Here is a 14080-nt window from a genome sequence, read left to right on the forward strand (position 1 = left end):
TAGGATGTATTGTAACATCATAAGCTAATGGTTCACGGGTCATAGCTCTAAAGTCTATTCAAATGCATGGCTGTACATGCATGTATTTTCTATTTTTCAGTTTTAATTTCTAATATAGTACATATCAACAGCTACAAACCACTTAAACAAAGATCACTTTTCTCCTCATTAGTAAGCATGATTTTCATTTCAAAAATGAACTCCACAATGATTTTTTTCTTCAGACCAGTCTCACTCTGTCACCAGGCTGGAGTCCAGTGGCGCCATCTCGGCTCACTGTGACCTCCGACTCCCTGGTTCAAGCAATTCTCCTGCCTCAGCCTCCTGAGTAGCTGGGATTAAAGGCATGTGCCACCACGCCCAGCTAATTTTTGTATTTTTTAGTAGAGACGGGGTTTCACCATCTTGGCCAGGATGGTCTCGATCTCCTGACCTCATGATCCACCCACCTCGGCCTCCCAAAGTGCAAGGATTATAGGCGTGAGGCACCGCGCCCAGGCCACAATTATTTTTATGTTTTTTTTTTTTTTTTTTTTTTTGAGACGTCGTCTCGCTCTGTCACCCACATTGGGGTGCAGTGGTGCAATCTTGGCTCACTGCAAACTCTGCCTCCCGGGTTCATGCCATTCTTCTGCCTCAGCCTCCCGAGTAGCTGGGACTACGGCAGCCTGCCACCATGCCTGGCTAATTTTTTGTATTTTTGGTAAAGATGGGGTTTCACCATGTTAGCCAGGATGGTCTTGATCTCCTGACCTCGTGATCCACCTGCTTCAGCCTCCCAAAGTGCTGGGATAACAGGTGTGAGCCACCACGTCTGGCCTGATTTTTATGTTTATTTAATTATTGTTTATCTGAATGAAGAGAGTTTAATTAAATGTACAGTAATAAAATGGAATACTATAAAGAACTTAAACCAGAGGTACTTGTGTCAATAGGGGTAGATCTGAAAAATATAATGCTAGGCAAACAAAAGAAAATTGATGAATGATATGTACAATGTACAACCACTTATATAAAATTTTAGGACATGAAAACAAATTCTATGTATTATTTATAGACATATACATACACAGGAAAATGTTTTAAAAGAGCATGGGAATGGGAATGATAGCTAATTCAGCATGTTGGTTACCTCTATGCAATAATTTTTAATAGTATAAAAGGACCCTAAAGCCAAAAAGTTTCAGAATTGTTGTTTTAAAAGACTATGTCTACAAAATAGTAATTAAAAATAGTTACTGTCCGGGCATGGTGGCTCATGCCTGTAATTCTAGCACTTTGGGAGGCTAAGGTGGGCGGATCACCTGAGATCAGGAGTTCGAGACCAGCCTGGCCAACATGGTGAAACCCCATCTCTAAAAAAATACAAAAATTAGCCGGGCATGGTGGTGTGTGCGGGGGAGCTTGAGGCAGGAGAAGTGCTGGAACCCAGGAGGCGGAGGCTGCAGTGAGCCGAGATCATGCCAATGCACTCTAGCCTGGGTGACAGAGTGAGACTCTGTATCAAAAAAAAAAAAAAAAAAGCTAGGCATGGTGGCTCATGCCTGTAATCCCAGGAACTTTGGGAGGCCCAGGCGGGTGGATCACCCGAGGTCAGGAGTTTGAGACCAGTGTGGCCAACATGGTGAAACTCCATCTCTACTAAAAATACAAAAATTTGCCAGGCATGGTGACGCACACCTGTAATCCCACCTATTTTTCAGGAGGCTGAGGCAGGAGAATCACTTGAACCTGGGAGGCGGAGGTTGCAGTGAGCCGAGATCACACCACTTCATTCCAGTCTGGGTGACAGAGCAAGACTCGGTCTCAATTTAAAAAATTTTTTAAAAAATCCTTCCATCAAATTTGGGGAAAAAAAGAATTACGAATAAGAAAACTGTGAGCATTTCAAATATTTCAAAAATTTTAACGTACTTCCTTCCAGGGTTAAATATATATTGCAACATTTACCTGCTTTGGATGTTTGTACATCCTTCTTTCCTCCTGCTTTATTTGGAACAGAATCTTTCATTTCAATGGTAGGCTGAATGGGTTTTGAAACAAAATGATTAATAAATAATGTACACTTTATACAATATGCACTTAATAATTCAAGATAAAAATATAAAACTTATTACCTTCAAGTGAAGATATCTCTCAGGAGACTCTAAAAACCAAAAGGGACATATAATCAATTATACATAAATATGACAAAGTCAATCATAAATTCATGCAGTGTTAGTATGACCTGAATCATCATGCTTGGTTTGAAAATGATTATGTTAATTGTTGGGATGTTTTTTATTTTGGTTAGGACAGCAACATGACAGAAGTATACTGGAGAAAAAAACAGGAATATAGGTTTAATAAAACATGCAGTTATGATTTAAATGTAAGATTATGTTCCAAGTGACTATAACTAAAATAGAAAAGTGCACATATACCAATGTGAGCATGCTGGTCGATGTGGAGAAAAGTAATCTTTAATTAGAGGAGCAAATCATGACCCTGAGAGGAGAAATGTCAAGGCTGATGGTAAAATGTGACAGCATATCTTTAATGCAACACATCAGAATGATTTATACCATTATACTACAAGTATTTATCATGTTCTTCAACTTGTCCTGTAATTTGGGAAGCACACAGTTGTGATGCCACTTTACTTGGATATAGAACTCATTTCTCATCAGAGAAAGTGTTCTGAATTGATCAGCTTGGATATACACTTGTAGAATAACAGTTAACAAAAATACTCATTTTTTTTCCATACCCATGTGGGCTACTGGCATGCCTACATTTCTTGTATCCTCTAGTTTAGCCATCTTAAAGTTTCTTGATCCACTCATGCAAGAAGGTATATAAAACACATCTAAGAAATAACACATAATAAGCTTTCAATATTGAAATATTTATCAAAAGGAAAAAATTTAATTGCCACAGAATTAGATATTAATAACATTTTATATTTCAAAATTAGTGCAGTTTTTTAAATCAATGCAGTGTTTATTGAAAATAACAATTTTAGTATTCAAGGAATTATTAACTGTAATTTTTTCATTTCTAAAATATCATGTTAGCCTCTAAAGGATTTTATGAAAAAAAGCTATTGTTATCAAAAAGCAACTTTCTTTAAGAAAAAAGCCAATGCTTCTATATTCAAATTAAACTTATTTGATTAATATCAATGCAACATATATATATATTTTTTTGATACAGAGTCTTGCTCTGTCACCCGGACTGTAGTGCAGTGGCAAAATCACAACTCATTGCTCCCTGCAGCCTCAACCTCCCAGGCTCAAGCAATCCTCCTGCCTTAGCCTCCTGAAAAGCCGAACTACAGGCCCATGCACCACCATGCCTAATTTTTGTATGTTTTTGTAGAGATGCAGTCTTGCCATGTTGCCCAGGCTGGTCTCAAACTCCTGGGCTCCAGCAACCCACCCACCTTGGCCTCCCAAAGTGCTGAGTGACAGGCGAACCACCACGATCAGTCCAAAGCAACATATATCTTTGATGTCTGATAGTTATAGAAAGGAGATATGAATCACTGCAGTTTCCCCAATTCTAGCATGCCCTCTTGCTTGCAATAATCTCTGGAGCAGAAATAATCTACTCATCTGTCTGAGTGTAAATACACTGAATCCATCTGAAATGAGTTCTCTCAAGTTTCCTCATCGTTAACTCCAAGATGACTTAGCTAACTTCTTTCTTTGCTCTCTTTCCCTACTCACAATCTCTCTTCTTTTGCAAAAGTAATCTCTAAATCTGTGGTCTTGATTCTTCCCATTCTATATTCTTTTTATGGAACATTCTCAGCACTTCTTTCCTCTTCATTTAACAATAGTTATCTTATATCTACAATTTCTATTTCTCCATCTCTTTGTTCCTTCTCCTCTGGCTAGAAACATGCTCAGAAATAAAAGAAAAATAATGCTTTATCCTGATCCTGTTATGCCTTGAATTGTTGTCCAACAACTTTTCTTTCAGATTTCTCAAAAAGGAAGTCTACACCCTTGTTACTCAGAGTGTGGTCCAAGGACCAGAAGCAACAGTATTATGTGGGAACTTACTAGAAACGTAGAACCCCAGGCCTGCTCAATCAAAATGTGCATTTTAAACAAGATCCCCAGCTGATTTATTAAATTTTAAGAAGCTCTGGTCCATAGTTAGTTTGCTTCCACATTCTTTTATGTTAGATTACCCTTTTGGAATCTGGCGTCAAGTTCCTCCCTACTATGTCCCCCAAACTGAAATTGTATTACAAGTCGTAAAGTTGCTAGTGGGCTTTTTATCAGAGTATGGCTTCGTTGATCTCTCCATAACCAACCCTGCTCTCTCCTGGCCTTTGAGATACTATCCTATGAAGTAACATTTTCTTTCTTTTTTTCTTTTTTTGAGACAGAATCTTGCTCTGTTGCCCAGGCTGGAGTGCAGTGGTGCAATTTCGGCTCACTGCAACTTCCGTCTCCTGGGTTCAAGTGATTCTCCTACCTGAGCTTCCAAAGTAGCTAGGATTACAGGCATATACCACCGTGCCTGGCTAATGTTTGTATTTTTAGTAGAGACGGGGTTTCACCATGTTGGCCAGGCTGGTCTCGAACTCCTGACCTCAGGTGATCTACCTTCCAAAGTGCTGGGATTACAGGCGTGAGCCACCGTGCCCAGCCTGATGTAACATTTTCTATGACATTAAATTATAGATATGTATGGCTGACCACATATGCCTGTATTCATCTATGGCAGATGAAACGTGCCATAGATGGTCCAGTACCTCCATCCTTGCCTTCCCAACAGTGAGGAGGATAGGAAGAGTGGGTAAATTTTACTCTACTTTGACAAGTTTTGGTACTGGAAGCTCATTTTAAACTCTTCCTATCTTTCTAATACCCTGCTTTTCCATTTTCTAAAGGATTATTTTATTTTTTATTTTTTTGAGATGAAGTCTTGCTCTGTTGCCCAGGCTGGAGTGCAATGACGTGATCTCAGCTCACTGCCACCTCCACCTCCCAGGTTCAAACAAATCTCTTGCCTCGGCCTCCCAAGTAGCTGGAATTATAGGTGTGTGCCACCACGCCCAGCTAATTTTTGTATTTTTAGTAGAGACAGGGTTTCACCATGTTGGTCAGGCTGGTCTCGAACTCCTGACCTCAAGTGATCTGCCTGCCTTGGCCTCCCAAAGTGCTGGGATTACAGGCATCAGCCACCGCGCCTGGCCCTAGAATTATTTTATTTTACCACTCTCCATTACGTACACTTGCTTCTTTGTCCTTCACTCACTCCCTGTACTCTCTGCCTTCCTCATTCTCATGTCCTCTTTCACTCCTCTCTTCTTCCTTTTTCTGACTCCCTCAGGTCTTAATGTATTTTGATCTAATAATTCAGTTCCCTTAGTGGCACTAGCAATTTAATCTGCTGCTGACACCTAAGATATACAACTTGTCACAATTTTACCTCTCTTTATTCTTACTATGCATTTAATAGGTGATTTTCTTCGGCTGTTAGAATATATCAACAGTCATGTTTTTAAATAAACACTCTGTCCAATGGCTTTTTTAAAATAAAATATAGCTCTTACCTTCTGCTTGTTCATTTCCTATATTTTTTTCTTTTCCATCTGCAGCCCCAGCTAAAGGATCAACATACTTCTCTGGAAGATTCTCAGAGATACTCTGTTAAAATTAATATCAATAATGAGTTTCAATTTTACAAAAAGAATGAATTGCTAAAGATTTTCTAATCACTTTCAAATATAATATGAATTTCCTATTTTAAAAGCAATTAGGCTTAAAAATAAGATAAGCATGTATTGAAAACCAAAACATTTCAATAAAGAACCTCATATATGCTCACTAGATTAAGCTTATCTTTTCATCTTCAGATGGCTATTGACTCTGCAAACCAAATACGGAAGGCCCAAGGACACATATTAACAGACAAAATATTAACTTATGTGCACAGTTCAACAAGGAACGAATATCAAAAGACCTAACTCTACTTTGTATTCCCCACCAAAAATAAGAGGGGAGCTTCTCTGAACCTAGTCCGGTTTGGGGGCTGCCTGATTAAGAGGGCAAAAAAAGTGTATTTTAAAAAATAGAATACACTTGCTATAGTACAGCATTAAACATTTAAAGTATTTCTAATTGTAGAAATATTTAGTGTTAAGATATGTGGCATGATAAGAAACTCTGCAGTATGCCCTGTTAAGTATAAAGAACACTGCAGAAGCTGCTTCATTTAAGTAAACAATGGCTTAGAAAAATCTAAATACTTTCTGATACAACTTTTACTGATAGGAAAATGGTTGACTAAAATGAGAAAGCAGTAAGAAAAATTTTGCTTTATGTTATGTCTAAAGAAAAGCAAGGAAATATAAGATATGGAATACAAACTCTCCCAATTAAGAAATAATTTCAAAGAAGTATAGCAAGCCTTCATAAAAATAGAAGAATAAGAACATTTATGTATTAAGCATGTGAAATGTGCCAGGCACTTGTCTGCACATTTTCTTTTCTATGCACTATAATAATAAAAATGATGATGATGATGGTTACCCCGCTTCCTGCTTCTTGGTCATTCTAAGATGTTAAGAGCAAAATGATAAACAGATTTGAAGATTGTGACCTCTGCCCAGAATGCCCTCCTTCTAGTCTTTCAGATGGCTGCCCCTTCTCTTCCTTTAGTTGGCAATCTAAGGTCACACTCAGAAAGATCTTCTCTGACTACAGAATTTCACTCCCACTCCGATCCCCATCCTAACTACAAACTCCCTCAATTTTCTCTAACCTAATACTTTCTGTTTTCTTCATATGAAGCACTTATAGTGACTTGTAAGTGTTTGTGGTTTACTTGTTTTTCAGTTCCTACTACTACAGCATAAGCCCTCACCTTGTATATGCAGTGTCTAACAGCCTAGCACATGGTTGGTACTCAATAAACAGAAATTTATTCAAGCTCAAACATTTAAAATCTCACTGGGAAGGTCTCAAGTGTCAACTCACTATATTCCTATAGGATATCTCCAGTAACTGTCTACTGAAACTTATACCCCAAATTAGAAATCCACATTCCTGTTCCAACTTTCCCATTCTTTTCTTGACACTACTGCCTTCACGTTTACAAAAAGTACCCTGAATATTTATTGTCACTGGAAATGATTTTGAAAATCATTTCTACTTATTACAATACCACTCAACCAAATTGTTGTTATTATTCTCCATATTCTTCTTTCTCCTGAAATGTTCCCTGCAGATCTATACAAATATATATTAATACTTTAAAGTCCCAGGCATTATCTTTTCAAGTTCTAAGTTGTTAAAAAAAAAACCAAAAAACAAAAAAAAACTACATTCCAAACTGTTTCTCTCTGAATCTCATTAGAACCTTTACTCATCCATACATAACACAGAATCATACACTTGGCCATAGGCTAACCTGAAATAATTCTTTCTTTCTTTTTTTTTTTTTTTTTTTGAGACGGAGTCTCGCTCTGTTGCCAGGATGGAGTGCAGTGGCGCGATCTCAGCTCACTACAACCTTCGCCTCCTGGGTTCAAGCGATTCCCCTGCCTCAGCCTCCCGAGTAGTGACTACAGGCACACGCCACCACATCCAACTAATTTTTTGTATTTTTGTAGAGACGGGATTTCACCATGTTGGTCAGGATGGTCTCCATCTCCTGACCTTGTGATCTGCCAGCCTCAGCCTCCCAAAGTGCTGGGGTTACAGGCATGAGCCACCTTGCCTGGCCGACCTGAAATAATTCTTTAGTTTTTAGATAAATTTAACTTCAGAACCCATACTGATTCCATGTGACTTCTAAGCCTTTTTTTTTTTTTTTGCACTATCCTACACTGGATTCTTAAATGAATCTTGCAAATTAGCAGAATTATAGTATGCAGCAGTAATATACTTAGCACATACTTTATTAATTATGAACTGAAAAATATAAGAAAGTAGTTCCTTATGGATGTATGCAGAGGTAAAAAAGTCAAGTCAAAGCATCTCTTTATGTTTTAACATCACTCAATGCTTATATTTTAAAATAATAGTAACAACCATAGAAAGTACCTCAGAATCCCAAGGTGATTCTATATCTTCCTCTTGTCCTAATCCTAATGCGGACATCATATCTATCAAATGTGATACACAGATATATTCATGAGAACATTCACTATTGTAAATTTTAAATACATATATCTACAAAAATAAAAAAATAAAAAAATTAAATACATATACAAGTCTATCTCCATTCATGAATATTTCAATAAAATAAAAATAATAGCAAAAAAAGAATTTCACAAGGTTGATGCAGTCTCAGGAAAAAATTGGTAATATGAAGAAAGACGGCAAAAGAAAAATATTTTTAAAATGAATATACTATTTGGGTCTGCATATGTTAATTGGTTGTCTTAGAATAGAATTATTATTATTTTTTTTGAGACAGAGTCTTGCTCTGACGCCCAGGCTGGAGTACAGTGGCACAATCTCAGCCCACTGCAACTTCTGTCTCCCGGGTTCAAGCAATTCTCTGCCTCAGCCTCCCGAGTACCTGGGATTATAGGCATGCACCACCACACCCAGCTAATGTTTGTATTTTTAGTAGAGATGGGGTTTCATCATGTTGGCTAGGCTGGTCTCGAACTCCTGACCTCAGGTGATCCACCCGCCTCAGCCTCCCAAAATGCTGGGATTACAGGTGTGAGCCACATCTGGACCCCAGAATAGAATTTAAGGATGGAAAAATATTCAGAGATATCCACTAACTTACCACTCCTATTATTTTTGTGCACTTCATCAACGTAAGTCAAATTGTCATTATCTGTTTGCTCTAGTGGAGCACTTTCAACAATATCAATACCATTTTCTTTTTTTCCAATGCCTGGCTTTGTTGGTTCTTCCTATTAAAAAAAAAAAAAAAAAAAAAAAAACTTCAGAAAACACTATTTATTCACTTACCCATTCAATCAGACACTGTATTAGTCCATACTTGCACTACCATAAAGAAATACTTGGTCATCCAAGATGGGGGCATAGCTTTTTTTTTTAAAGAAACACCTGACTGGGTAATTTACGAAGAAAAGAGGTTTCACTGGCTCACGGTTCTGCAGGCTATATAGGAGGCATAGCAGCTTCTGCTTCTGGGGAGGCCTCAGGAAGCTTATAATCACAGCAGAAGGCAAAGAGGGGGCAGGTGTCTCACATGGCAGAGCCAGGGCAAGAGAGCAAGGTGGGCAGGTGCTGCACACTTTTAAAGAAGCAGATCCCATGAGAACTCACTTGCTATCTCAAGGACAGGACCAATGGGGATGGTGCTAAACCATTCACTAGAAATCTGCCCCTATGATCCAATCAACTCCCACCAGGTCCCACCTCCAACACTGGGGATTACATTTCAATATGAGATTCGGGGCAGGACACACATCCAAACTATACCAGTCAGTAAGACAATAAGCACTTATGTCTTAAAAATGTAAAACTAAAAATATAAACAGAAGACAGATTCTATCCTATATTTATCAAGTGTGGGTAGAAATAAATAAAAAAAATAAGAACAGAAAAGTATAATTCATTACTTCTACAACTGAAGTGAATAAAGGACAGTAAGGGCACAAAAGAGAACAGTCAGTTCCACCTGGGAAGCTCAGGAAATGATGCAAAGATAGGGCCATACTATGAGGTAGACCCAGTGCAGTGATATGGTTTGGCTCTGTGTCCCCACCCAAATCTCATCTCGAACTGTAATCCTCATGTGACAAGGGAGAGACCAGAGGAGATAACTGGATCATGGAGTGGTTTCCCCCATGCTGTTCTCGTGATAGTGAGTGAGTTCTCATGAGATCTGATGGTTTTACAAGGGTTTGGTAGTTCCTCCTGCATTAATTCACTCTCCTACGGCCTTGTGAAGAAGGTGCCTGCTTTCCTTTTGCCTTCCACCATGATTGTTTCCTGAGGCCTCCCCAGCCATGCGGAACTGTGAGTCAATTAAACCTCTTTCTGTTATACATTACCTAGTCTGGGGTATTTCTTTTTAGCAGTGTGACAACGGAGTAATACATGCAGACTGGGAATGTAAAAGGTTTCTAGACAGGGCACCATAAACAAAAGGATGAGGCATGAAACAACACAACAAATGAGGGTACCAAAGTAATGTGGTAAAATTGGAACACAGTCAGAGGGAATAGCATGAAGAGAAAAAACAGGAAAATCAGGCCAAACCACCAAGGACCTGTGTTAAGCTAGAATGTGAACTTCCCCTTTCATGTACTGGGGATCCAGTCAGTAAGCAGGTGAGCTAGAGCATCACAAATACATTTCAGAAAGGTCACCCTGGCAGCAATGTAAAGACAGATAAACATGGGGGTGGGGGAAGTGGTCAGGACAAAAATAGAAAATTTTTTTTGGAAAAAATTTTTGGAATAAAAAATATTCCAAAATTACAGGTCAGAAAGTGAACTGTCACATTTTCTTTGGGCATCCTAAAAAAAAAAAAAAAAAAAGTGAATTGCAATAATAAGATACGAGAAATGTGGCTGGGCACGGCGCAGTGGCTCACACCTATAATCCCAGCACTTTGAGAGGCCGAGAAGTGGGCGGATCATGAGGTCAGTAGTTCAAGACCAGCCTGGCCAATACGGTGAAACCCTGTCTCTACTAAAAACACAAAAATTAGCTGGGCGTGGTGGCACATGCCTGTAATCCCGGCTACTCGGGAGACTGATGCAGGAGAATTGCTGAAACCCAGGAGGCAGAGCTTGCGGTGAGCAGAGGTCATGCCATTGCACTCTAACCTGGGCAACAAAGTGAGACGTCGTCTCAAAAAAAAAAAAAGAAGATATGAGAAATGATAAGCAGGTAGAAAATAAAGAACTTGGTTAGTGACCGGATTCGTAATTTGAGGGAAAACTGGAGTGCAAGATTTCTCCTGCTTCAATGTTTCAGTGCTACTTCCTAGGTGTTATTTACTAGGATGGGGAAACCAGAGGACAGAGTAAATTACAAAGAGTCAGGAAAGGGTCAGGAACAAAGTCTTCAGTTTGGGACATATTAATTTAATTATTAATAATAATTAAAATTTGAGGCACCCAGGGAACTTAGGTTTTTGGTGGTTTTTTTTCAGAGACAAGGTTTCACCGTGTTGTCCAGGCTGGTCACCAACCCCTGAGCTCAAGTGATCCTCCAGCCTTCACCTTCCCAAGTGCTGGAATTACAGGCATGAGCCACTGGACCCAGCCTACCCAAGGGATTTAGAAGACAGATTTGGCTAAATACATTTAGAGTAGAAGTAGATGACCTCAGGAAAAGCATATGGTCTTAAGTAGATAAATATTTGTAAAATACACTAAACTGGTAGAATTAAATAATATGAACCTACACAGAACTCTGAAATTTTGAAAATGAAAAGACAAAGAAGGAAAAAAACATGGGATTTAAGGTTTCAATTACATATTTCAACATTTGGGGAGGGGTGCAGTGGGCCCCACCTGCAATCTTAGCACTTTGGGAGGGCAAGGTGGGAGGATCACTTAAGCCCAGTGGGTTCAAAACCAGCCTGGATAATATAGCGAGACCCCATCTCTACAAAAAATAAATAAATAGCTAGGCATGGTGGTGCATGCCCATGGTCCCAGCTACTTGGGAGGCTAAAGCCAGTCCCAGAAGATTTAAGCTTCAGTGAGCCTTGATCATGCCACTGCACTCCAGCCTAGGTAACAGAGACTCTGTATTAAAAAAAAAAAAGGCCAGGCATGGTGGCTCACGCCTGTAATCCCAGCACTTTGGGAGGCTGAGGTGGGTGGATCACTTGAGGCCAGGTGTTCAAGACCAGCCAACATAGCAAAACCCCATCTCTACTAAAAATATAAAAATTAGCCATGTGTGGTGGTACACACTTGTAGTCCCAGCTACTCAGAATGCTGAGGCACAAGAACTGCTTGAACTCAGGAAGCAGAGGTTGCAGTGAGCTGAGATCCCACCACTGCACTCCAGCCTAGGTGACAGAGCAAGACTCCATCTCAAAAAACAAAAGAAAAGAAAGCTATGATTATCCAAGTTGAAGATTGAAAAGTCTTCAAATATATCTATGATTATCAAGCAAGACAAGTATTCACATAGAGAAAAGGACTAAAAAATCAAGTCAACAGGATTCTGAGTTTTAGAGATGAATGAATTTATGAGCAAGGTTTAACAACTATGAATACTAAAGTTAACAAAGTTTCCTGACGAGAATATAAAATGTCCTCATTGCTGGAGGTACTTTTAAAAGTAAAAAATCATCTTCCAGAGATTTTTTTTTTTTTTTTTTTTTTTTTGATATGGAGTCTTGCCCTGTCACCCAGAATGGAGTGCAATGGTGCGATCTTGGCTCACTGCAACCTCCACCTCCTGGGTTCAAGCAATTCTCTTGGCTCAGCCCCTTGAGTAGCTGGGATTATAGGCATGCGCCACCACGCCCGGCTAATTTTTTGTATCTTTACAAAAGATACAAAAAAAGAGACAGGGTTTCACCTTGTTGGCCAGGCTGGTCTCGAACTCCTGACCTCGTAATCTGCCCGCCTTGCCCGCCCAAAGTGCTGGGATTACAGGTGTGAGCCACCACGCCCAGCCCAAAGATAATTTTGCAAACTCCCTTGGCGATCTTTCCTTCCTTATGATTCTATAATAGGTAGTTTATTTTAGAAAACAATAATAAATTTTGATCGCTTTCATTTGGTGTATGCATATGTGTCCGTACACACAGATATTAATTATTAGCATAAATCAGAATATCTGCAGAAATAAACAATTGCTACATTCATTTCTTTTTTTTTTTTTTTAAGACAGAGTCTCGCTTTGTTGCCCAGGCTAGAGTGCAGTGGTGCAATCTCGGCTCACTGCAAGCTCTGCCTCCCAGGTTCACGCCATTCTCCTGCCTCAGCCTCCCGAGTAGCTGGAACAACAGGCGCCCAGCACCAAGCCCGGCTAATTTTTTGTATTTTTTTTTTTTTTTTTTTTAGGAGGGACGGGGTTTCACCGTGTTGGCCAGGATGGTCTTGATCTCCTGACCTCGTGATCCGCCCGCCTCAGCCTCCCAAAGTGCTGGGATTACAGGCGTGAGCCACCGCGCCCAGCCGGGACTACATCCATTTCTCTAAGAATGCTTATACTAAAATTAATTTTCCCTAATTTTTTTCCCAAGATGACAGATGGGAGGCACTGTGACCACGCCTCTCCCACTTGGAAAGACAAAATAGTGTGTACGGATTCGCGCTGCAAACTTTTTTCCAAGAAGCAACACAGGACCTTAACAGAGAAACTTAAAGAAACCAGAGACCCTGTGAAAGAACAGGCGGGCAGCAGTGTACACGATGAACCAGGTAGAAAATCGTGAGCCTCCAGAGTGTGAACGGGAGAGACGGTCCCTGGAACACACTTCCACTGGGAAGCCCGGCAATCCAGGGCACGGGGAAGCCCTAACTCCCCCTGCGCTGGAGCTGAGTGAGTGAGCAGTGGGGAGCACACAAGAAGAAGCGGCATCCCCATATACATTGCGTGCATTCCCTGAATCCAGCAGGGACAGAGGGAAGCCATTCCTGATCCTACCTCACAGGCGTCCTCCTGGAAGTCAGCCAGCTGACTCAGGCTGCTGTCACAGGTGGAGAGAAGCTCCCAAATGAGAGCTGCCATATCATCTTGAGTGGGGATGACCCCGTTGGCCAGAACCACAAGGTGAACAAGAAGTGTGCCCAGGCTGCAGGAGCTGGATGCCCCTTGTTCCACAGGCGGATCAGGAGAGGCGTGGCTTGAAAGTGTGGTTTCTGTCCCTCAGAAAGGCTTATGGCCCCGGACAATTTTGAGTTCCAAGCACAAGCTGACTGGAACCCTGCTAGCTGCTGCTAGCAGAACCCTATAGGTGTGAGACCTGCCTTGCCAAGCCCGTGCTGAGTGAGACATACTGTCGCCTGATATCCCCAGCTCCTTCTGTGGATTCTTTTGTGCAGCAGAGGCAGCTGAGCTTCTCCCTGGAACATTACTCTAGCAGCCAGGGAACTGCCCTCTGATCCCCAATGGGGCCGCTGCTTGCACCCACATGTGGGGAGCCGGAGTGTGGACTGGCCTCACCC

At 40.4% G+C, this 14080-nt stretch overlaps 1 protein-coding gene across 15 annotated transcripts in view; it reads right to left on the reverse strand.

Moving 5' to 3' along the window:
* Window positions 1-14080, reverse strand: part of ANKRD26 (ankyrin repeat domain containing 26) — a 124320-nt gene that overhangs the window by 82243 nt on the left and 27997 nt on the right. For 12 of the 15 annotated variants that reach the window (XR_010127400.1, XR_010127399.1, XR_010127398.1 and 9 more), the window contains 6 exons: window positions 8749-8878; window positions 8049-8110; window positions 5555-5648; window positions 2750-2848; window positions 2118-2146; window positions 1951-2023 (listed from right to left, as the gene is read on the reverse strand). Coding sequence is in view for 12 of the 15 variants with exons in the window: in XM_063669693.1 (XP_063525763.1) it covers window positions 1951-2023; window positions 2118-2146; window positions 2750-2848; window positions 5555-5648; window positions 8049-8110; window positions 8749-8878 (487 nt within the window). In the remaining 3 variants the exon portion in view is untranslated. The remainder of the gene's footprint in view (window positions 1-1950; window positions 2024-2117; window positions 2147-2749; window positions 2849-5554; window positions 5649-8048; window positions 8111-8748; window positions 8879-14080) is intronic. The other 3 variants (XM_063669689.1, XM_063669688.1, XM_063669692.1) reach the window with 1 other exon arrangement.

Source organism: Pongo pygmaeus, chromosome 8 (genome assembly GCF_028885625.2).
Source record: "Pongo pygmaeus isolate AG05252 chromosome 8, NHGRI_mPonPyg2-v2.0_pri, whole genome shotgun sequence".
Lineage (NCBI taxonomy): Eukaryota > Metazoa > Chordata > Mammalia > Primates > Hominidae > Pongo > Pongo pygmaeus.